This window comes from Sciurus vulgaris, assembly GCF_902686455.1.
Source record: "Sciurus vulgaris genome assembly, chromosome: 10".
In the NCBI taxonomy this organism is placed as follows: domain Eukaryota; kingdom Metazoa; phylum Chordata; class Mammalia; order Rodentia; family Sciuridae; genus Sciurus; species Sciurus vulgaris.
Window position 1 is genome coordinate 75,758,165 of NC_136470.1, and position 23,751 is coordinate 75,781,915.

Sequence of the window (23,751 nt, forward strand, 5' to 3'; positions counted from 1 at the left end):
TACAAGAGCACAAATCCATTTTTATTTTCTATTAGTTTAAATTCTTGAGGGGTACAGCATCTGGGGGAAAAAAAGAACATATAAGAATATTAGGTCAATGTTATATACTAATTTACAAATGTTACAACTTGCTACAACATGAATCAATCAATATCCCATTTTTACCTGAAATTTTCTTCTGTACTGGGGATTGAACCCAGGGTGTCGCGTATGCTAGATAAGCACTCAACCACCGAGCTACATCCCTAGCCTCATTAGTCATTTCTGAAAGGTATTCAGTGACTTATATTATGGTGGTGAGAGAACCAAGTTGTTACAGCACTCATTTTCTAGGAGAACATGTTTAAGAACCATTAGTACTGGGGATAGGGGTATAGCTTGGTGACAGAAGGTTTGCCTACCACTCACAATGACTTTTGTTCTATCCTCAGCACAACGAATTAAAAATAATTTAAAAAGCATTGAGAGAATATTTAATTTTGCTTCTTAGAGTAAGAATCCTCTGATAAAGCTCAACTGCTCAGCAGGGCTCCACAGTACCTGCATTACCCCAAGTCAACTAAAAATGTATTCTAATTAAGAAAACGCAGGAGTTACTTGAGGAAAAATAGTCTCAGGATCTGAAGTCTAAGATTTAAGCCAATAACCTGAGACCTTGGAATATGTTTTCTTCATGCACAAAATAAAGCTGATAACATTTAAAGATTGAGTGGAGATGGTAAAATAGCACATGCTTGTAATCCCAGAGACTGGGGAGGCAGGAGTATCTCACAAGTTTGTAGACAGCCTAGGCAATTTGGCAACACCCTGCCTTATTAAGATAAAAATAAAAACAGCTGGGGATGTAGCTGTGTTTTGAGTGCCACTGGTTCAATCTCCAGTACTGAAATAGAACAAAAACAAAAAAAACCCTTATTTTTCCCTCAGGTAGCTTTAGCAAAATGTAAATTTAGACAGTTTTTCTTTATTTGTACTGGGGATTATTAACCTGGGGTGCTTTATGGCTGAGCTACATCCCCAGCTCTTTATTTTTAATTTTGAGACAAGGTCTCACTATGTTGCTCAAGGTGGCCTTGAATTTGTGATCATAGTAACTTAGCCTCCTGAGTCGCTGGGATTACAGGTGCCACCATGCACAGCTAGACAATTTGAACACTTTGCTGTCACCTTCCTATAGTATGCCAAATCAGATGTTACATAATACTCATTTACACTATAGTCGCTGAATTTAGCATTATTTACTGGCTTCATTTTACACTCACAAAAGTCCTTAGAAGTTACAGCCCAACCCCTTGAGCTCAGTTTTTCTTAAAGAGGGTTGTTTTGTTAATCATTCTACTTACCACACGGATTCTGTGTCCAATGGCCTTAGCAGGAAGGTTGCTTCGGAATTTGGCCCGAACCATGCCACTGTTTCCATGGGCACGGGTTACCTTTCCCCAGATTACTCTGGTTTTGTTTGGTTTGCCACCAGGAGTCACAGTGTTACTGATTTTAAAAAGGAACAGAAAAGGAATGAGAACTCATATAAATAATATAGTATGATACAAATTCATGGTTACTAACCTCTAGTTCCTCCAAACTTATTTACCCACTGAATGTGTCTGGAACACTTTTTATTCCACTGATAAAATAACTACTGTATACTAGTCACCTTTATCAAGCGATGTTCATGGCAGACAGGAGGAACAGCAAGAGTTGAAGAGGGGCTGGGGAGGTAGGTTCAGTGGAAGACTGCTTACCTTGCATGCACAAGGTCCTTATTTTAATCCCCACCATCTCCCCCCATCCACCCTGGCAACAACTGAAGTAATATACCCAAGTTAGGGAGATTACAGATACTAAGTGGTGAGCCCCAGCTGGGATAAGAGCAAAAATGTGGAGTCCTCAGTGCATAGGTTCTTAAGAGGCTCCTCACTGATTTGGGCTTTTTTACTGAATGAGATGAATCACTGGGGTTTAAATAACCTATACTTGATGGAACTAGAAATTTTAAAGGAATATTCTAACTAAACAGAAAAAGGAGGCCAGGGATGAAAGTATTTGCCCAGAGATTTTAATTGGTCTGGAGTGGGCTAAAAACGCAGGATTAAGTTGGGCCTGGTGGCACACTCATGTAATCCCACTGACTGGGGAGGCCGAGGCAAGAGCACAGCAAATTCAAGACCAGCTCAATCAACTCAGCAAGACCCTGTCTCCAAATAAAATAAAAAGGGCTGGCAATCATGAACTGAAATAGATTTCCATGAACACATGAATCTGTCAAGATGAAACCAACTACATGTGTTAACTATAAAGCTCTAATTAAAACAAAAAACAAAAAAAAAAAACTCAAAAAGTGGGGGGTTGCTCAGCAGTACTCTCTCCATACACAAGCCCAGTATTAAGAACTGGGTTGCGGGGTACAGTTGGGGCTTGTACAAAACCCTGGGTTCAACCCCCAGTACCTAAACAAATAAATAAGAGAGAGAAAACCAATGTTCTAGAGACATAACATCTAAAAGCATACATGAAAAATATCTTAGGGCTGGGGTTGTGGCTCAGTGGCAGCAAAGTGCTTGCCATGCATGTGTGGGCTTGATCCTCAGCACCACATAAAAATATATTGCATCCATCTACAACAACAACAAAAAAGTTTTTAAAAACACATCTTGAACAAAATTAACTAAGGTACATGAAAAAACTATTATACAAACCATTAACAGGACTGCAATATAAGAAAATAGCTGCTTCCTGAAAACAATTGACAGCTATAATTTTTCCAAGTGCAACACTACCCACAAGGTAAAAGAAACCTCCTGTAACTTCCCAAGAAATTCTTTAAAAGGCCTAAAGCAGAAGTCACAGCAGTACCAATTACTTTAGCAACATCATTTATCCTGTCAGTAGAAAAATGAGGCAGAGTAAAAAGTAAAAATTTCAAGGTACAAAAGTAATATAAACTTACTTTTTTGCTTTATACACATAAGCACATCTCTTGCCCAAGTAGAATTCAGTTTCATCTCTGGCATAAACACCTTCAATTTTTAGAAGAGCTGTGTGCTCCCTTTGGTTCCGGAGACCCCGCTTATAGCCAGCAAAAATGGCTTTGCACCACAGCCTAAGAAACACACGTTACATATTATGTTAAATGTAAGCTGTTAAAAAGATCTCTTCGTCTTCACAAACCACCAATGATTTCACTTGTGAGGGCCCCCACCCAACAGTTATTAATAGCAAACACCAAATTTTTGACCTGCATGTAGGCTTACCTCTAACTGAGTGGCGTGGAGAGAGAAAAAACTATTTAAGAAACATACCTTCCGGACATATTTGCCTTCTAGAAGTCCTGTTCTCAGCAGGCCTTAAAACAAACAAAATTAAGTTTAAAACCATGTAACACAAGTTTCTCACCTGTCATTTCTCGTTTCTTAAGCCTCTCAGGCAAATTCTTTCTTGACTCGTTTTCATGGGGGTACGGGGAAATGTAATTATGCCATACTACCTACATGAAGCGAGAGCTTGGCAAAGCATTCAAACCTGAGAGAAGCAATGACATCTAAGCAAACTCCAAAATGCAGACAATAACGAAGCAAAACTACACACCAAAGAACGCCAAAAACCGCAATCGGAAGTCCTGCACAAATGCATCTCGCTGTCAGTCCCAACAGATAAAGTTCACTGAAAGATGAAATTTACGTAAGAAGCTGGCGGCAAAGTGCACAGAAGACATGCCATGGCTGAGGGAGAAAAGCTGAGGTTGGAAACATGCAAAACGAAGTTTGGAGTGGAAGCAAATTAAAAAAAAAAAAGGCAGCTTAAAGGAATCACTGCTTCACAGGCAACTGCAGACGGAGTTAACAATTTCATTCCGCTTGGGACCAAGTATCACCTAAAATTACCGCAGCACCCATTCACCAGGGGTTAGGATCCCAGCACAATCAGTCCCACATCTCCTCCATCCCGTCCTCCCTCTTCCCAGAATCCGTAGAAATCACTGGCTGGCAGAGTCTCCGAGCCGAACCGGTGCCTTGCTGAGGTATATGGATAAACCCAACTGAGTTATTTATCTCCAAAGGTCAGCAGCAAGGGACTTACTCACCTCCACAGGCTCCAAGATGGCGGAGAAAGGAAGATGAGGTCCCGCCGCATGGCCTTGTGGGATAAACATTTCTCCGCCCCGCCCCCAATTTAGGCATCTTCCGCGACCGCCAGAAAAACAAGCCCTAGAAATCGTCTTCGGACTGAAAAGCCACATTAAAGAGAACTCTTACTATTTTTCCCTTAGTTCTCTCATCTTTGCAAGCTAAACTGTAGTATTTGGGAACAAAGGGAGGCAAAATTGTTAGCCAGCTAAAGGAGGAGCGAAAACGGTCCCCTCCTCTCAGGGCTCCGTTGCCACGGCAACGTCTTAGCGTGTTTCCGAAGGCCAGAGGTTCTACAGGTATAGCTGGACCAGAGAACATCTCCCCGCTCACCCCCGACTCAGATATCAAATCTTTGATTCTCGAACGTAAGAAGTATCTTTCCCTCCACCCTCACAGGAGTAGGACGAACGGAGACTCTCGGATCCTACCCTAGACTGGAAGAAAAAGGCCGGGAGCCCGAAGGCAGGATAAGCAATTCCTTCTCTACTTCCCCTCGCCTTACTTCTTCCTTTCCCTCTACTTCTTTCACTTTTGCATGAAACGACCTAAAAGCTGGACGTAGTGGCGCACTCCTGTGGTTCCAGCTACCCGGAAGGCTGAGGCGGAAGGATCGCTTGAGCCCACGAGTTCGAGACCAGCCTGGACCACATGGAGAGAACCTTCCCGCCTGCCCCACCTCGCCTCGCCTCCACTTCAAAGAACGGGAGAAATGCCTCAAGTTTTACCTCCTCCTTCGCTTTGACTCTCAGTGCGAGGATGTCTGTCCTAGAAGGCCTGATCGCCTCCTTAGGAGAATTCTTTTGAGCTGCCAGACAAACTCAGGGCACCCAACGTCGTGCCATGCTTAATAGGTCTCAGTAAATACCTGTAAGACTAGAATGAAATGGATTAGAGGAGTCCGAGATTTACATTTCCTAATTATTGAGCATTTACTTGGGTAGCCCTGTAGATTCACTTAATTTATTCAACAACTGCTTTATTGAATGACTACCACAGACAGAGAATTGTAGACTTGGAGGACGCTGCAGTAAACAAAAATCTGTCCTCATGGAGCTTACATCATACTAGGGGGAGCAAGAAAACGAGCAAGTAAAATATATGGTACATTAGAAAAATTAAGAGGCTCCCCCCACCCCCCGACATTTCCCATTCCATTTGAGAATTCTGAACTAAAGAGTGACTAGATCTGCGGGTCACTGAAGGGAGGTAGGGGAACCTGCAGGAAGATCAGTTAGGAGGCTACGGTAATGATCCTGTTGAAAGATGATGTACATTCAGTACAGGAAATGAGTCCTGAAATTCTGAATATATTTTAAATGTATTGCTGACAGATAATTAAGGAGACAGGAGTAAAGAATGACTCCAAAATTTTATGAAATAGATGTATGTCACATTTAAAATCAGATAATCTAGGGGCTGGGGTTGTGGCTTAGTGGTAGAGCACTTACTTGCCTAGCATGTGTGTGGCACTGGGTTGGATTCTCAGCACCACATATAAATAAATAAACTAAAGGTCCATCAACAACTAAAATATATATTTTAAAAAGTCAGATAACTCTATTAAATACAACAGGATAGGGTTATGTACCCACTATCCCATCCAGTTTTCTCTGTCCCAGAAATATACTAAAAATTCTGTTCTTAAGAGATTCATTCTTCAGCAGCACATATTCTAAAATTGGAGTGGTGCAGAGAGAAGCATGGCCCCTGCACAAGGGTGACACAGAAATTCGTGAAGCATTCCATACTCATGAAGCACTAGAGGGTTATTTGACAATAACATATTCTTTTTGAGAAAATAGACTTCAAGGTACAATGGATAGCACCCAATATTGCAATTGTGACTTTTATACAAAAATATTTGTGTAATTGATCAATGAAATGATAACTGAGTGGAGTTACATGTGAAATACTGTGTGCAAATATGTCCATAGTATCTACCTCAGATATGAGAACGTGCCAGTATGCTTCTCTCATTTAACTTAAAAAAGGAAGAGATTCATTCTTAAAGGTATTAAATACTTAGTGAACACTGTGCCTGTGCTTATGATACACTAGTGGGCTTTATTGTTATGGTTCCTGCTCTCATGAAACTTAACAGACTCATGAGTAAGACTGACATAAGCAATACAAATTGTAAAGAGAGCTTTGCAGGGAAATAAAGAGTTCTATGAGTTCATGAATAGAGGAAGCATGTGCCATCCTTTTGGCTCAGGGAAAGGATCACATGGAAAAGTGTCATTTAAGGCATTTTTCAAACTGCAGGTGATAATTCATTAGTAGGTCATGGTCACACTTTTTAAAACAAAATAGAATAAAACATCAGAATGTATCCCACATGGTAAGTTGTTTTATAAAACTTCTTTCAGTTATTTGTGTGGGGGTGTGGGTGTGTATGTGTGTGTATGCAGTTGGCATGGTTGAGAGTTTAAGAAGGACCTGTTTACAAACATACAGGTAGGAATAAAATTTAAAAGAGATAATGCAGTCTCCAGATACAGAGAAAGAAATATTACCTAAGCTGGGAGTCGGTTGAGGGTTTGGAGAGGACTGGCTGTCAGGAGCCATGACCTTCAATAGAGAAACATAGCCAACCAATGATAATATGTCAGGGAAGGAGCTGGGAAGAGAAATAACTTGACTTCACTCTCCTGCACTTGGATCACTTTCTGGGCTCTCCCATTGATGGATTCCATATGAGTCAGTCTCTCAGAGCACAGAAAATGCTGAAGATTGGATTCAGAGAGGAAATGGCAGATATCTTAAAAAATGCTACTGTTTTAAATTGGTACCTGATAGGTCAATGGTATTCTACTAGGCAAAGAGACGAAAAGAATGAAGGAATAGCATGAGTTAGAAGGGAACATGATTCCATAGAAGAATTGAAAGGAACCCATTCAGGCTAAAGACTAGAGCAAGAAAACAGCATTGCTAGATGGGTCTGGAGAGGAACAGGATGTAGCTAGACCACGCAGACCTTATGGGCCAATTTAATAATTTTGGTCCTTGTTCTAAGGTAATGGGAAACCATGGAAGAGTTTTAAGGAGAGAGATGTTTGTGTTTTCAATTTTTTAAAAATCATTCTTTTACTAGGCCTGTCCATGAACACTCGTAATCCCAGCTACTTGGGAAGCTGAGGCAGGAAGATCACAAATTTGAGGCTAGCCTCTGCAATTTAGCAAGACCCTATCTCAAACTAAAAAATAAAAAGGACTGGGATATAGCTTAGTGATAGAGGGCTTACCTGGTATGTGCAAGTACCCAGGTGCAATCCTAGTACTGCCCAAAGGAGGAGAAAGAGGAAGAAGAGAAGAAAAGGAGTGCATATATCTTCAGACCTGTACCCCATGATATCAGTAGTTCCTTCATCTCAGGGAATGCTCTATTAAGAAAAGTGAGGGGTAAACCACTACTTATGTCATTCTTTAATTTTCTCTTAAAGGGCACATAAATAACTGAAACATCAGTCAGCACACCCTTAAACTAACTCAATGTTTCCTTCTCATTTTAGTTGACTACATTTTTGTGATATTATAAACACATTGAGGAGGACAACAAAACTAAAGAAGAATGGAAGAGTACGTTCAAAATTCTAATTCATTGTGTGTGTACTTTTAAATGTATGCTTTTTGGTAAATTTCTGTGTATTATTTATCTATTGCTGCTTAACAAATTGCCCCAAAATTTAGTGACTTAAAAATATAAACATTATTATTTCACACAGTATCTGTGTGGAGCAGCTTGACTGGATGGTTCTATTTTGTGGGTCTCATAAAGGTGAAGTGTGCCAGGGGCTGCAGTTACCTGAAGACTTGGTGGGGGCTAGAGGATCCACTTCCGAGATGGTGCAATAGCCGTCAAGTTGATGCTGCTGAAGGCAAGAGACCTTTATTTCTCACTCTCATGCACATCTGCACAAGGCTGATCAAGTGTCCTCATGACAAAGCAACTGACTTCACTCAGAGTAAGAGATATAAGAGAGTAAGGTAGAAACTGCAATGTCTTTGACAACTAACTTTGGAAGTCACATTCTTTGTTAAACATTTTCACAATATCCTTTTGGTCACATAGGTTAGTTCTACTTACTAAGGGGAAACTACACAAAAGCATAAATGCCAGAAAGTGAGATCTCTGGGCCACCTTGGAGGCTGCTTACCTCATTTTGTCTTTGTCCAATCATGAGAAAATTTTGGTTAGCATTTAAAGATGATGTTTGAAAATAAAGGTGATTTTGTCCCAAATTTAAATTGGTTTAACGTAGCCAAATGGCATGGGCTACATGTCTTTATTAAACAATATTTTTTGTCTTTGTTTGATCAAAGTGGAAGGTATTTAGCAGAAACCCAAGTAAACGCCTACCTAAAAAAAAAAAAAAATCCTGTTATATTGTATGACAATGCAAACTTCACAGGAGCCAATCTACATGCTGCCTGTGCTTCTGAATTTAAGTAACATTTAAACATTGATCACTAACTTCTTTTTTCTTTATTCTTTCTTTAGAGACAGACTAGAAGACTTACCCCTTCCTCCAGAAGGTTGGAATTCTGAGATAATGGTGTTGGTGACAGGCCAACCACCTAGTGCTGTAGAAGAAGAAGAAGAAGAAGAAGAAGAAACAACTCATGTAGATGAAGAAGTCATCCCAGAAACCAGAGAACCACTCTCTCTTCTAGAGGTGCTGAGACTCTCTGCAGTTCTGGAGGATACCCTTGACCAACTTTCTATTCTAAACTATATCATGCCAGTTCACTATGAAAGAAGACAAAGCACTAGCATGGTAAATACACTCACCATTATTTATTTTTGCTTTCTTTCCTTTTAATCTCTCCATCATTTATAGTACATGTCACCTTTATCTCAGATAAAGGGCTATCATAATTATCCGAGACATGTATTCTCAATTGGTGGAATAAAATGGTTGTAGCTCAAGGTACATGATGAGGCAGAATATCCTTTTCCAAAATACTGGCATTATTTCAAAAGGCATATGGTTAAATCATTGTAAAGATAGTACAGTCAGCCCTCCATATATGCAGGTTCTGCACTCATGGATTCAAACAACCTCTGATCTAAAATCTTCAGAAAAACACTGTGTTTGTAGTGAACAAGTTCAGATTTTTTTCTTGAGATTGTTCCCTAACAATGCAGTATAACAATTATTTTACATTGCATTAGTTATTATAAGTGATCTAGAGATGACAAAATATATGGGAGGATATACATAGTTTGTATGCCATTTTATGTAAGGGACTTTTGAGCATCCACAGGGGTCCTGAAATCAATTCACTGTGGGTGCTGAGGGATGGCTATATGTATACTGACAAGATCAAACTGTATGCATGCTGAGGAGATCAAATTACTGAGTTGTCCTACCTATCTTGTATTTCTCAGTTGCTAAACGCTAATAGAGGGAGGAAATTCAACTGGACTCTCAACATTGTTTTACTATAAAATGATTTTGTAGACTGGCATGGTGGCACATGCCTTAATCCCAGCTACTCAAGAGGCTGAGACAACCAGCAGACACCGTTAGGCTAGGCGTGGTGGCAAGTGTTTATAATCCCAGCAATTTGGGAGGTTGAGGCAGGAGGATTACAAGTTCAAAGCCAGCATTAGCACCTTAATGAGGCCTTAATGGAGACTTTGTCTCAAAATTTAAAAAGGCTGGGGATGTAGCTCAGTGATAAAGGGCCCCTGGGTTCAATCCTCAGTACCAAAACAAACAAAAACACTGAGGCAGGAGAATTGCAAGTTTAAGGCCAACCTAGGCAACTTAATGAGACTCTGTCTCGAAAAACAAAAAACGTTGGGGAGGTAGATCAGGGATACAGTGCCCCTGGGTTCGATCCCTAGTACCAAAAAAAAAAAAATTGACCTTGTTATAATTGCTGGATATCTTGTATCCTGCTTTTGTGAGTATTTGGCCTTGTTATTGTTTGAACCATTACATTTTTAATGATTTCTTTGGACTCCTAAGGACCCTGAGGTATCAAAAAACTTAACTTGGTAGTGAGGAAAATCTTTACAAATTTTTAAACTCTTATAAATCTCAATAACTCAGGTTTTAGATACAAAATGGAGATAATTTATAAATACAAATGTATATTTATTAAGTTTAGAAAAATTATATGATTTGTACAAAACATATTCTTACTTTGATCCTATGACAAATGAAATTGCTGTGTAGATGAGAGGGTAAATTGCTTTCCAGGTCTAAAGGAAAGAAGTCCAATTAAGAAAAGAAAATTAAATTTCCCCTTAATTGCCCATAATACTTTTTAAATTTCTTTTTTGTTATTGTTATTATTAGTAGTAGTATAGTCTGGGATCTTAAAACTTTTATTAACATTTAAAAGTTTATAAAAGATTTTAATAGGATATCAGTTTTTATGTTAGGAAACCTTTGGGTTTAGTTGTAAACAATAAGCAATCAATTTCACTTTCTTAGTCTTAGTTTTCTCATTTGCAAATTTTAATGGAGTTTTATGTTAAATGATCCATACTTCCCTTCCAGTTCTAAAATTCTGTGAATTTCAAGGTGGTTTTGTTGTTGTTGAGGTGTTTTGTTTTGTTTTGCTTTTGGTAGTATGGGGAGTTGAACACAACAGAGCTTTGTGCATGCTAGGTGAACACTGCCACTGAGCTACACTCCAGCCCTTTATAATTGTTTTAAATTTTGAAACAGGCTATCACTAAGTTGCCCAGGCTGGCCTCAAAAGTGCAGATCCTTCTGCCTCAGCCTCCCCAGTGACTGGGATTAGAGGAGTGCACCACCATGCCTGGCTTGAGGGAGTTTTAAAATAACATTAATGGGCTGGGGATTTAACTCAGTAGTAGAGTACTTGCCTACCATGAGTAAAGCCTTGAGTTTGATCCCCAACACTACCATAAGAAAGCAAGCAAGAAAATAAAAAAAATAAAATAAACATCAGTATTATAGGAATTTTATAATATAAATTAATTTCCTTATCAACTTATAAGGAGCAAATAGTTTAGAAACCAAGAACTAAAAATCTTTCAGTGCATTTAAAACAAGAATCTAGTTTTTAATGTAGTTAATGAAGAATCCAGAAAAGGCTAATATTTCCTTCCTCTTTATATTGTCTTTCTCAGTAAGAATCAAAAGCACAAGTGGAAAATATTCAATTAACAAATGAGGACTTAGCAATTTCTTTCATCAGTGGCAGTTCACTGAGCACTTGTGGATCCCCAGGTACTCATAATCCAGGCAAAACAAGTTCTAATAACCCTACCTTGTACATAGCATGTACTATATAAAATATTTTTTAGCACAAGGTAGGTGGCACATGTCTATAATCCCAGCAGCTGGGGAGGTTGAGGCAGGTGGATCACAAGTTCAAAGCCATCCTCAGCAACTGAGTACAACCCTAAGCAACTTAGCAAGACTCTGTCTCAAAATTAAAAATTTTAAAAAGAATTGGAGAGATGTGGCTCAGTGTTTAAGGGCCCCTGGGTTCAATACCCTGTACCAAAAAAAAAAAAAAAAAAAATTAGTGAATGGACTAAATGGATTAGCTAGTTTAAGTCATATTTATTTCCAGGAATCAATAAATTGGACCTTGTGACATATTTGCTTCCTTTTCCAGATGGTCAAGTATAAAAATAGAGATATAATGATTAGGGAAATTCCTGAGCTTTACATTTTTTCTTGTCCTCATTAGACAAAATATAAAATACTAAAAATCATCCATTTTGCCAATGGAAAATGAAGGCACAGATATGTTAAATAGTTACCTATTTAACTAGGTCAATATGGTTTAGTAAGGAATACAGCCAGGGAAACCAAGTCTGGCTTACAGTCTAAATTTGTCGTCACTCTCAGTAGCTCAAGTTTTTAGCCACAGATTAAGTAAGAATCATCAATTAAAAGAAAACATGCTGTTCCTATTGCCCCTTACTATTTGAGATTGGGTTTGAAAAATAGATTATTTTGGCTTTTCTGTACACATCAGCTTTTAGTCTCTATGACCAAAATATCTGACAAGAACAACTTATAGGAGGAAAAGTTTATTTTTGGATTACAATTTCAATCCCTGCTTGACCAACTGCATTTCTCTGAGCCCATATTTCATAAAGAACTTTGTGTGTGTGTGTGTGTGTGTGTGTGTGTGTGTGTGTCTGCTTGTGCTGGAGATTGAACTCAGGGCCTTGTATGTATTAAAGGTGTGCTCTTCCACTGAACTGCGCTTTCAGCCCCAAACTCTACCTTTTTTTGGGGTGGTGGGTACCGGAGATTTTGCAGAGGCTGGTTTCAAACTTGCGATCCTCTTGCCTCAGCCTCTGGGGGCGGTTGGATCACATGCATGCACCACTACACCCAACCCAAACTTTACCTTTGATTAGAGTCTTATGGTTTACCAGCTGGTAAGTTGTGGAATGACAGCAAATATTATGTGAATGCAGAAAGACCCAAAACAGCAGGATATGTGGACTTGATGTGACTAAAGAAGAGGGAACATTTTTTTGGATCATAGCATACAAGTGGGAGAAAATAAGGTTAAAAAATATAGATAGAGGCCCCCTTAGAGCATCATCTCTTCATTAAAAAAAAAAAAAATCTTTCTTAACCTCATTTATTGTTAGACTATCAGTAGCCTAGAAAAATCTCTGCTGGTCTCTACAAGCAAAATATCTACTCCAGTCTCACCTAAAGAAAAACCCACATTGCCAGAAATCCGGCAAGGAGGCCCATTTTCCATGGAGTTTAACAGAATGCAGGATCTTGCCTTTAAAAAACCTACAATGCAATCCATAATAACTACAGAGACACTGAAGAAAATTCAGATTGATAGGTAAGGAGAGCATATTTGGAATTATGATGCATCTATACATAAATAAGAATATGAATGCAAGGGTGGTTGATTGCTGTGTTGCCTTAGGGTTAGTTATTATATTTGAAGTGATTGCTGATAATAGGATTGTCTGAAGACTGCCTGGAGGCAATGTGTTGCAGTTGAAAGCATGGTGGCTATTTTATCTTGGGTAAGTTATTGAGCCTTTGTTTCCAATTTTTAAAAATGACAATAGGGTTGGGGGTATTTCTCAGTGGTAGAGCATATGTTTAACATGTGAACGGCCCGGGGGTCCATGCCCAGCACCCCCACCAAAAGGATAATGGTAGCTACCTTACAACATTAATGTAAGGATTAAAAATAAGGCCTTTGGCCAGGCTTGGAGGTGCAAGCCTATGATCTCAGTGACTTGGGAGGCTGAGGCAGGAGGCTCTCAAGTTCAAAGCCAGCTTCAGCAATTTAGCGAGGCCCTAAGCAACCTAATGAGGCCCTGTCTCAAAATAAAGAATAAAAAGGGCTGGGGATGAGACTCAGTGGTTAAGTGCCCCTGGATTCAAACCCAGGTTACCTCCTTGCCCCCCAAAAAGGTGTTAGCCTAGTACCTAATACAGACTGGTAGCTACTATGATACTTTATGTATTAATAAGAAATAACCACAATCAAAGTAACTGAATTCCAAAAATCATGTTTTATTCCTGAGGATTTCTTTTTCTTTTTTTCTTTTGGTACCAGGGATTGAACCCAGGGGCGCTCAACCACTAAGCCACATTCCCAGTCCTTGCTAAATTGCTTACAGCCTTGTTAAGTGACTGAGGCTGGCTTTGAACTCTTGATCCTCCTGCCTCAGTCTCCCAAGCCTCTGGTATTACAGGTGTGTGACACTGCATATACCACCACACTGGGCTAATCCTGAGGATTCTTAAAAATGGTCTCAATTTCTATTATTATTCAGCTTTTTTGTTGTATGGTAAAAGACTTTTGGTAAATGAAAGCTTACTGCATTTACCCAGAGTCACTAACTAAATTCAACCTGGAAGTATGTTTTTGAGAAGTTTTATTAGAATACAGCATTGACCATTTGTTTAAACAGTGTCGAGGGCTGCTTTCATGCTGTAATCCAAGAGTTGAATAGTTGTAAAAGAAATTTTATGGCTGACAAAGCCAAAAATATTTATTCTTTTTCCCTTTGCAGAAAAAGTTTTACAACCTCTGCATTAGACCCTAAATAAGGCTAATGACTCTTCACTAAAAATCAGTCTGACCCACTGTTGCACATATAACAGAAAGGTATCCTGCTTATGAACTACCTAATCTGTTTAATGTTCTTTTCATTCTTACTGTGATGGTTTATATATTTTCCCGAGAGATGCAAAATACCAATCTCAGATTATTTTTAGGGAATTTGTCCCTTAAGAATTCCAATTATGAAACCTAGAGTGATTCATAATCATGAAATGTATATCTCTACCTGTTTGTTACCTAGAGTCAAAGTGAAAATAAAATATCAGAGGTATGAAAACTACAGTAGTTCATGAATTTCAAGTGGGAATTTGTAGCAAGTTTCTATATACTTTCCTTGTTCTAGTGTTTTTATGCTTATTATCTTATCACATCAAATTAAGAGTTTTTAAATTGTTTCATCTTAACCTACTACATGGAGATCTTATTGCTCAAATTCTTATGTTTTAATTTCTTACTTCTGTATAGTTCTTTTCTTTTTTGGTATGTAGTACTGGGAACTATTTTTTTTAATATACCAATTGAATCTTTTTGTGTGACCTACTGTTAATAAAATAGTAAGTATAGTTCTAGCCAACTCAGTATGAAAACATTAAATAGGAGTTTTTATTTCTCTCTTTCTCTCTCTCTGTCTTTACAGTATTGAACCCAGTGCCTGTATGCTAGGCAAGTGCTTTATCATTGAGCTATATGCCCAGCCCTAATCACATTCTTAAAAATTCTCACTTAGAAGATATTATAAAGAACAATGGACTGGGAGACTAGAAACCTAGGTTATGTGGTGCTGTATCTTTCTCAAGCTAGTTATGTGGCCTTGGGCAAGTCATTTAACCTTCCTGACCTAGATTTATTCATCTCTAAAATGTGAGGGTTTGATTAGCTCTTTAAAAAAAATTTAAAGTAACTTTTTCAAAATTATGAAATATTTTAAACGTACACTAAAGTGTAAAGTAGGAAATAATAAATCTTATGTATGGAACCACCAAATGTTACAATTTTAGCATGTTTGCTTTGCTATTTTTAAAGAAATATATTTCAGATGCAACAAAAACTTCCAATCTTCCTCCTCTTACTTTTTCCCAAAGGTAAACATTCTTTTGAATTTGGTGTTTATTATTTTCTAGCATTTTGTTTTATTATGCATGTGTGTGTTTTCTTTAAATAATACAAATAGTTTTACATGTTCTAAAATGTTATTATACAGTTCATCCAACATTTGCTGTTGGTGCTTGGTCCTGTAAACATTTTCAGATTAAGGAAGTTATCATTTGTTTATAGTTTGTGGAGTTTCTTGTTTTTGTTTTTGTTTTATTATGCTGTACTAGTGATTGAACCCAACTGTTCAATCTCTGAGCTACATCCCCAGCTCTCTATTTATTTTGAGACAGGGTCTCACTAAATTGCACAGGCTGACTTCAAACTTGGAATCCTCCTGCCACAGCCTCCTGAGTAACTGGGGTTATAGGCATTCACTACTGTACCCGACGGAGTTTATTATTTTTGTTGTGTCTTTTAAAATGATAAATGGGTATTTAATTTTGGTAGATGCCTTTTCTATATCTATTGAGATGATTATATGGTTTTTCTCCTTTAGTCTTTAGTAATCTGGTGTATTCCATTAATAAACTTTCCAGTGCTAAACTATTATTGAGTTCCTGGGATAATCCCAATTTAGGATGTTCTTTCTGGCTTTCAACTTGTATGATTTCCATAACCCTTTGTGAAGGTAGGGAAATAAAGCTGATTAACTTTTTCTGTTTCTCTTTTTAGGATGTTTTTCAGTGATGTGATTGAAAATACCATGCAGGAGTTAGAAGATTCAGGCACTTTCACAACTCTCCTGCAAACCTTGAACAAAGAAAGGGAAAACAAAATGCATTTCTATGATGTCATTGCCAGGTGAAAGTAATGTTATGTTTCTTTGCTTTTATCTATCTATCTATCTATCTATCTATCTATCATCTATTTATTTATTTATTTAATATTTTTATATGAGGTCTTGCTATTTGTGCAGACTGGTGTCATATGCCTGTGTTCAAGTGTAGTCCTGCCTCAGCCTCCTGAATAGCAGGGATTGCAAGTGGGGCTACCAAACCCCATTTAGAAGTTCTTGATTTTTAAAACAAACCAAGTATATGCTTTCCAGGGAAGATATAACTGAATAATTGAAAGTGAGAAATTTGTGTTCTAGTCCTAGCTTATCTGGGACAATAATTCAGATTTCTTAGTGAACCTTAGTTATCTGAATCTATGATAAATCAAAGATATTCTTCCTCTTATAGTAATCTCTCTCTCTGTGTGTATATGTGTGTGTGATTGAAACTGGGAGTTCTCTGCCACTGAACTACATTCCTTTTTTTTTTTTTTTTTTTTAATTAAATCCAGAGGTTTTTTTTTACAACTACCACTGAGCTACATCCTCAGCCCTTTACTTTTTATTTTCAGACAAGGTCTTGCTAAATTGTCCAGGCTGGTCTCAAACTTGCAATCCTCCTGTTTCAGTCTCCCAAGTCTCTGAAATCACAAGGATGCACCACTGTGCCTGAGACTGAATTCACTGAAAATCCTTGATTAATAACAAGTTCACGCTAGAGCTATGGCATAGCTCCATGGTAGAGCACTTGACTAATGTGCATTGCCCTGGGTTTGATCCCAAGCACCAGAAAACAAACAAACAAACAAACAAAAAGCAAGTGCATATCAAGAGAAGTTTTCTTTTACAGACACTTTCAACTTGTATCAAAGATTTTTATGCTTTAAGAATATTCCACACAACACTGGGGGTATAGTTCAATGGTAGAGCACATGCTAAGCATGTGTGATGCCTTGGGTTCAATTCTCAGCACCCTCCTCAAAAAAAAAAAAAAAAAAAAAAAATTAACACATTTAAGTTCTTTGGGACTCCAGTAAAATTCTCTTTCTAGAGAATTTCTAGGTCCATATACCTCAGTATCTGCAAGGACTTGGTTCCAGGACTGTGCTTGGTTCCAGCAACTGTGGTTGCTTAAGTTCATTGTATGAAATGACTTATAGTTACATATAACTAATGCACATTCTCTCATGTATTTTGAATGAGAATACTTATTGTAACTAATATAAAATAAATGTTATATACCTAGTCATTATAATATATTGTTTAGGAAACAGAGACAAAAAAAATGTTGGTATATATTCAATACTGCCCCCCCCCCCTTTTTTTTTTTTTTTTTTGGTATTGGGTATTGAACTCAGGGGCACTTTAACACTGAGTTACATCCCAAGATCTTTTTATTTTTTATTTTGAGACATGGTCTCATTAAGTTGCTGAGGTTGGCTTTGAACTTGTGATCTTTATGCTTCAGTCTTCCAAGTCATTAGTATTATAGGTGTGTACTGCCATGGTGAAGGCCAAATTCTTCAACACAAGAACTGAGGAGATGATTAAGCATGTTATGGGGTACCTGTGTCCTGGTGGCTTGAAACCACACAGAGCTCTGGAGGCTCATTAAATGCTATCAAATGCTAAATGAACAAATAAAACCTACCTCTTCTGTTCAGCTCACTGGAGTGCTTTTCTGTTTCATAGATGGGATGCTGCCCAATTTTGAAATGATAGTGAAAACTATTTAGATCTTTAAACTTAAATTGGCTGAAATTTTATTCTTTGATATAGTACTAAATAAGTTGTATTTAGGAATTGCTGCTTCTTTTTGTGAAGTTTTTTTTTTTCATTTTTTTTATTTAAAAAAAATTTTTTTTTGGACTGGGGATATAGCTCAGTTGGTAGAGTACTGCCTTGCAAGCACAGGCCCTGGGTTCAATCCTCAGCACTGCCCCCCCCCAAAAAAAAAGATTCATACATGTGTAATAGAGTAATAATGTCTATCTCATTCTACCATCCTCCCCATCTCCACCGCCCCACCTCTCCCCTCACTCCCCTCTGCATAATCCAAAGTTTCTGCATTCTTCCTTATCCACCCCCCTCTATGGATCAGTATCCACTTATCAGAGAAAACATTCGGCCTTTGGTTTTTGGGGATTGGCTTATTTCACTTAGCATGATATTCTCTAGTTCCATCCATTTACCAGCAAATGCCATAATTTCATTCTTCCTTAAGGCTGAGTCATATTCCATTGTGTATATATACTGCATTTTCTTTAGCCTTTCATCTGCTGAAGGGCATCTACGTTGGTTCCATAGTTTAGCTATTGTGAATTGAATTGCTATCAACATTGATGTGACTGTGTCACTGTAGTATACTGTTTTTTTTTTATGGCTTGTTCTTTTTTTTTAATTAAAATATTTTTTATTTTTACAGACACATTTTGATTCATGTACACAAATGGGGTACAACTTTTCATTTCTATGGTTGTACACAACATAGATTCACACCATTCATGTAATCATACATATATATATACGGTAATACTGTCTGTTTCATTCTACTGTTTTTCCATCCCCAACTCCTCCCACCCCTTTTTCCTCTACACCATTCAAAGTTCCTTCATTCTTCTCTCCCCACCACCACCCCCCATCTTAATATATTGTCATGCACTTATCAGAGAAAACATTCGACTTTTGGTTTTTTGGGCTTGGCCTGTTTCATTTACCATGATATTTTCCAACTTCATCCATTTACCAGCAAATACCATAACTCTACTCTTATTTATGGCTGAGTAAACAAGCCATAAACATTGTATATATATATACCACAGTTTCTTGATCCATTCATCAATTGAAGGGCATCTAGGTTGGTTCCATAATCTAGCTATTGTGAATTGAGCTGCTATGAACATTGATGTGGCTGCATCACTGTAGTATGCTGATTTTAAGTCCTTTGGGTATAAACCGAGGAGTGGGATATCTGGGTCAAATGGTGGGTCCATTCCAAGCTTTCTGAGGAATCTCCATACTGCTTTCCAGAGTGACTGTACTAATTTGCAACTCCACCAGCAATGTATGAGTGTGCTTTTTCCCCACGTCCACACCAACATTTATTATTGCTTGTGTTCTTGATAACAGCCATTCTAATTGAAATTAGATTAGTATGCTGATTTTAAGTCCTTTGGGTATAAACTCAGGAGTGGGATAGCTGGGTCAAATGGTCGTTCCATTCTAAGTTTTCTTAGGAATCTCCGTACTGCTTTCCAATGTAGTCCTGCCAAGAATGTATGAGTGTACCCTTTTCCCCACATCCTCACCGATACTTATTATTGCTTGCATTCTTGATAAAGTACCATTCTGACTGGAGTGAGATGAAATCTTAGAGTAGTTTTGATTTGCATTTCTATAATTGCAAGAGATGATGAGCATTTTTTCATATGTTTGTTGGTCAATTGTATTTCTTCTGTGAAGTATCTGTTCAGTTCCTTAGTCCATTTATTGATTGGGTTATTTGGTTTTTTTGGTGTTAAGTTTTTTGAGATTTTTATATATCCTGGAAATCAGTGCTCTATTTGAGGTGTGTATGGTAAAGATTTTTTTCCCATTCTGTAGGCTCTCTCTTCATGTTATTGATTGTTGCCTTTGCTGAGAAGAATTGTTTTAGTTTGAATCCATCCCATTATTGATTCTTGATTTTACTTCTTGCACTGTAGGAGTCTTGTTAACGAAATCAGGTTCTAAGCTAACATGATAAAGATGTGGGCCTACTTTTTCGTCTATTAGGCACAGGGTCTCTGTTCTAGTGCCAAACTCTTTGATCCCCTTTGAATTGATTTTTGTTTAGAGTGAGAGATAGAGGTTTAATTTTATCTCTTTACATATGAATTTTGAGTTTTCCCAGCACCATTTGTTGAATAAGCTATCTTTTCCCCACTGTATATTTTTGGCACCTTTGTCTAGTATGAGATAACTGTATTTATGCGGGTTTGTCTCTGTGTCTTCTATTTTGTACCATTGGTCTACATGTCTATTTTGGTAACAATACCATGCCATTTTGTTACTGTTGCTCTGTAGTATAGTTTAAGGTCTGGTATTGTGATGCCTCCTGCTTCTCTCTTCTTACCAAGGATTGCCTTGGCTATTCTGGGTCTTTTATTTTTCCAAATGAATTTCATGATTTGCTGAGAGTTGCTTTGTGGCTTAACATATGGTCTGTTTTAGAGAAGGATCCGTGTGCTTCTGAAAATAAAGTGCATTTGCTCATTGATGGATGAAATACTCTATAATGTCCGTTAAGTTTTAATCATTGATTGTATTATTTAATCGTATAGTTTCTTGTTTAGTTTTTGTTTGGAAGATCTATCCAATGGTGAAAGAGGTGTGTTAAAGTCACCCAGTATTATTGTCTTGTGGTCTATTTGATTTTTTAAATTGAGAAGGGTTTTTTGATGTATGTAGATGCTCCATTGTTTGGGGCATATGTATTTAGTTGTTGTGTCCTGTTGGTTTATGCTTCCCTTAAGCAGTATGAAATGTCCTTCTTTATACCTTCTGACTAACTTTGATTTGAAGTCCACGTTGTCCGATATGAGGATGGAAACCCCTGCTTGTTTATGCAGTCCATGTGAGTGATATATTTTTTCCCAACCTTTCACCTTCAGTCTGTGGACATCTTTTTCTAGGAAGTGAGTCTCTTAAAGACAGTGTATTATCACCCTGCTTTTAATGTCCTGGGTCAGTTTTTTTTTGTTTTTTTTTTTTTTTCAATTCAATCTGCCAATTTATGGCTTTCAATTGATGAGTTTAGGCCATTAACATTCAGTGTTATTATTGAAATATGATTTGTATTTCTGATAATTTTGTTTTATTTTTGGTTTTTAACTTGATTTAGTTTCTCCTTCGACTTTACCTTTAGTGTAGTTCTTCCCTTTGCTGGTTTTCATGGTTTTTTAAAATTTCCTCCTTTTCCTCCTCACATTTTGCTGAGAATGTTCTATAGTGCAGGCTTTCTAGTTGTGAATTCTTTTAACTTTTGTTCATCCTGGAAGGTTTTATTTTATCTTCAAATCTGAAGTTTAATTTTGTTGGTTATAAAATTCTTGGTTGGCATCCATTCTCTTTCAGAGCTTGATGTATGTATTCCAAGACCTTCTGGCATTAAGGATCTGGTTTGAAAAATCAGCTGAGATTGGAATTGGTTCCCCCCATATGTGATTTGATTTTTTTTTCCTCTCAAAACCTTTAAAATTCTGTCTTTATTCTGCAGGTATGTCATTCCCATTATAATGTGCTTGGTGTGTGTCTGCTTTAATTTTGTATATTTGGGGTCCTGTAAGTCTCTCGTAGTTGATTTTACATTTCATTCTTTAGATTTGGGAAGTTTTCTGATATGTCATTGAAAATGTTGTGCATTCCTTTTGTTTGTCTCTCTATGCCTTTGTCTATTCTAATAAATCTTAAATTTGCTCTTTTCATGTTATCCCATATTTCTTGGAAGTTCTGTGAGGTACCTTTTTGTGTCTACCACAGCAAAGATAGGGATAACGTTAGACTATCTCCTAAGGTTATTTTGAGATAAGAATATATATTTAAAGTATTCAGAATAGAAGAGATCCTCCTTTTTTCTCTTCCTTTTCCTCCTCTTGTTCATTTGTTCACAGCAGCAACTATTTTAAATATAGCACTGACAAGCCAGAAAATATACCAATTTAAAAAAAAAAATCATTGTCCTTTAAAAAAGTTTTATGAAAGTACGCTCCATGGACAAGCACTAGTAGCACTGCCTGAACTTGTTAGAGATGCAAATTCCAGGGCCTCATCCCAGGACTCTCAGTAAGACTCTCTGGAGGAACTTAGAGAATCTGCTTTTAATGTCCCGGTGATCCTTGTACATACTAAAGTTTGCCCTAAACACAAAATGTTCTTATTTGTTCTAGGGAGGAAAAAGGAAGAAAACAGATAAAATCCCTTCAGAAACAGTTAATTAACGTCAAAAAAGAACGACAAGCTGAAGTACAGGTAAGAATTATCTGGACAATAGAAAAAGTACCTGGCAAATACAAAACCAGAGAGGGTGTTAAGCAATTTCCAGGGAACTTAAAGATTAAATTCTGGGAACCAGGTGCAGTGGTACACACCTGTAATCCCAGCAACTGGGGAGGCTAAGGCAGGAGGATTGCAAGTTGAAGGTGAGATCCTCAGCAACTTAGTGAGAACTTGTCTCAAAATAAAAATTAAAAAGCACTAGCTATGGAGCTCAGTGGTAGAGTGCCTTGGTTTCAATCAAAACAAAAATCCTTATGTTTATAGGTTGGAAGACTCAAAATTAGAAAGATGTCAATTCTTTCAAAATCAACCTACAGATTAAAGAATCCTCACTAGACTTTATCTTATTTCTTGTTATTTTTTTCATTTGTTTTTTAGAAACTTGATAAAGTGATCCTAAAATTTATGTAGAAATGCTAAGACTAGAGCTGGACATGGTATCACATGCCTGTAATCCCAGCAACTCAGTAGGCAAAAGGCAGGAGGATCACAAGTTCAAGACCAGCCTCATCAATGTAGTAAGGACTTAAACACTTAGTGAGAACCTGTCTCAAAAAATAAATAAATAAATAAATAAATAAATAAATAGAAAGGGCTGGTCATGTAGTTCAGTGACAAAGCACCCCTGGGTTCAGTTCTCAGTAGCGAGGGAAAAAAAGAAAAAAGAAAGAAAGAAAGAAAAAAAAAAAAAAAAGTAACGCTAGGGCGTAAAAGTAGTCAATAGTATTGAAGAAGAACAAGGCAGAAGGACTTACTTTCTTGAATTTTTAGAATTATCATACAGCTACACTAATTAAAATAGCATATATACTAAAAAGAACCAATAAAAAAAAAAAAGACCCAGCATATATCAGTGCAAGAATTAACAAATAGAGTAGTGGAACAGAATATAAAGAAAACCAAGACAGATTAGTGACAGGATGGTAAACAGTACAGTGGCAGATGGTATTTTTAATACATAATGCTGAAGAAATTGCATACCTCTATGTAAAGAAATTAGACTTTCCTCTGAACTGATACCATACACAAAAATCAATTCCATATCAGTATATATATTAGTCAGGGTTCTCCAGAGGAACAGAATCAGCAGAAAGTATGATTATAAAAAAGGGATTTATTAGGTTGGCTTACACAACCAGAAGCTGGATAGTCCATAGTGGCCATCTGCAGGCTGCTGAGCTGGAGGAACCCCTAACTGCACAGTCCAAGAGGCTGAAACCTCAGAATAAGAGAGACCAATGGTGCTACCCTAGACTGAGACCAAAGGCTTCTGGAAACTCCCTGCAGAATCACTGGCAGAGTGAAACAAATTAGTCTAGTCCTAAAAAAGACATAGAAAAGACATACTGTCTGATTTCATTTTTAAAAAAAGTGCAAAAAAGTTAACTATGTTGTTTACTGGTAAATGGTTAGATTTTAAATTTTAAAGAAAATTACCATAAAATTAAGGAAGAATGTACCTTTCTTTGGAAGAATGAAGGAGTGAGAGTCTGATATCTTCAGACGATTTGCAGCAATAATCAAGAACCCATTCAAGAAGAATTGAGCTTGCATCTGCTGCTGCTTCCTTGTTCTTTCAACTTTTTATTCCATTCAAGCCACTATCCTTTTGGATGGTGCTGCCCATGCTTAGGGAGGGTCTCCATTTCAGTTCGCTGTCCA

The 23,751-nt window shown here is 37.5% G+C and overlaps 2 protein-coding genes across 4 annotated transcripts in view; one reads left to right on the forward strand and one right to left on the reverse strand.

The window, feature by feature from the left end:
- Positions 1–4,176, reverse strand: RPL35A (ribosomal protein L35a). Its single transcript, XM_079156294.1, has 5 exons — positions 4,082–4,176; positions 3,300–3,343; positions 2,948–3,100; positions 1,344–1,488; positions 1–60 (listed from the first exon to the last, which is right to left on the reverse strand). Exons 2-5 carry the CDS (start codon positions 3,308–3,310, stop codon positions 37–39), a joined length of 333 nt encoding a protein of 110 aa, XP_079012420.1. The 5' UTR covers positions 3,311–3,343; positions 4,082–4,176; the 3' UTR covers positions 1–36.
- A 191-nt stretch (positions 4,177–4,367) lies between these two features.
- Positions 4,368–23,751, forward strand: part of DRC9 (dynein regulatory complex subunit 9) — a 49,881-nt gene continuing 30,497 nt past the window's right edge. Inside the window, exons 1-7 of one of the 3 annotated variants that reach the window (XM_079156246.1) lie at positions 4,368–4,423; positions 4,524–4,589; positions 7,640–7,706; positions 8,629–8,905; positions 12,733–12,941; positions 15,951–16,079; positions 21,981–22,062. In XM_079156246.1, the coding sequence (XP_079012372.1) occupies positions 7,699–7,706; positions 8,629–8,905; positions 12,733–12,941; positions 15,951–16,079; positions 21,981–22,062 (705 nt within the window). In that variant the 5' untranslated portion in view covers positions 4,368–4,423; positions 4,524–4,589; positions 7,640–7,698. The other 2 variants (XM_079156245.1, XM_079156247.1) reach the window with 2 other exon arrangements.

Excerpts from the sequence above, each read along its gene's own strand:
- RPL35A (XM_079156294.1), bottom strand. Across the intron at positions 1,489-2,947 it reads TATGTGTATAAAGCAAAAAA|TAACACTGTGACTCCTGGTG; the intron begins GTAAGTTTATAT and ends TTTTAAAATCAG. Across the intron at positions 61-1,343 it reads TTGGACACAGAATCCGTGTG|ATGCTGTACCCCTCAAGAAT; the intron begins GTAAGTAGAATG and ends TTTTTCCCCCAG.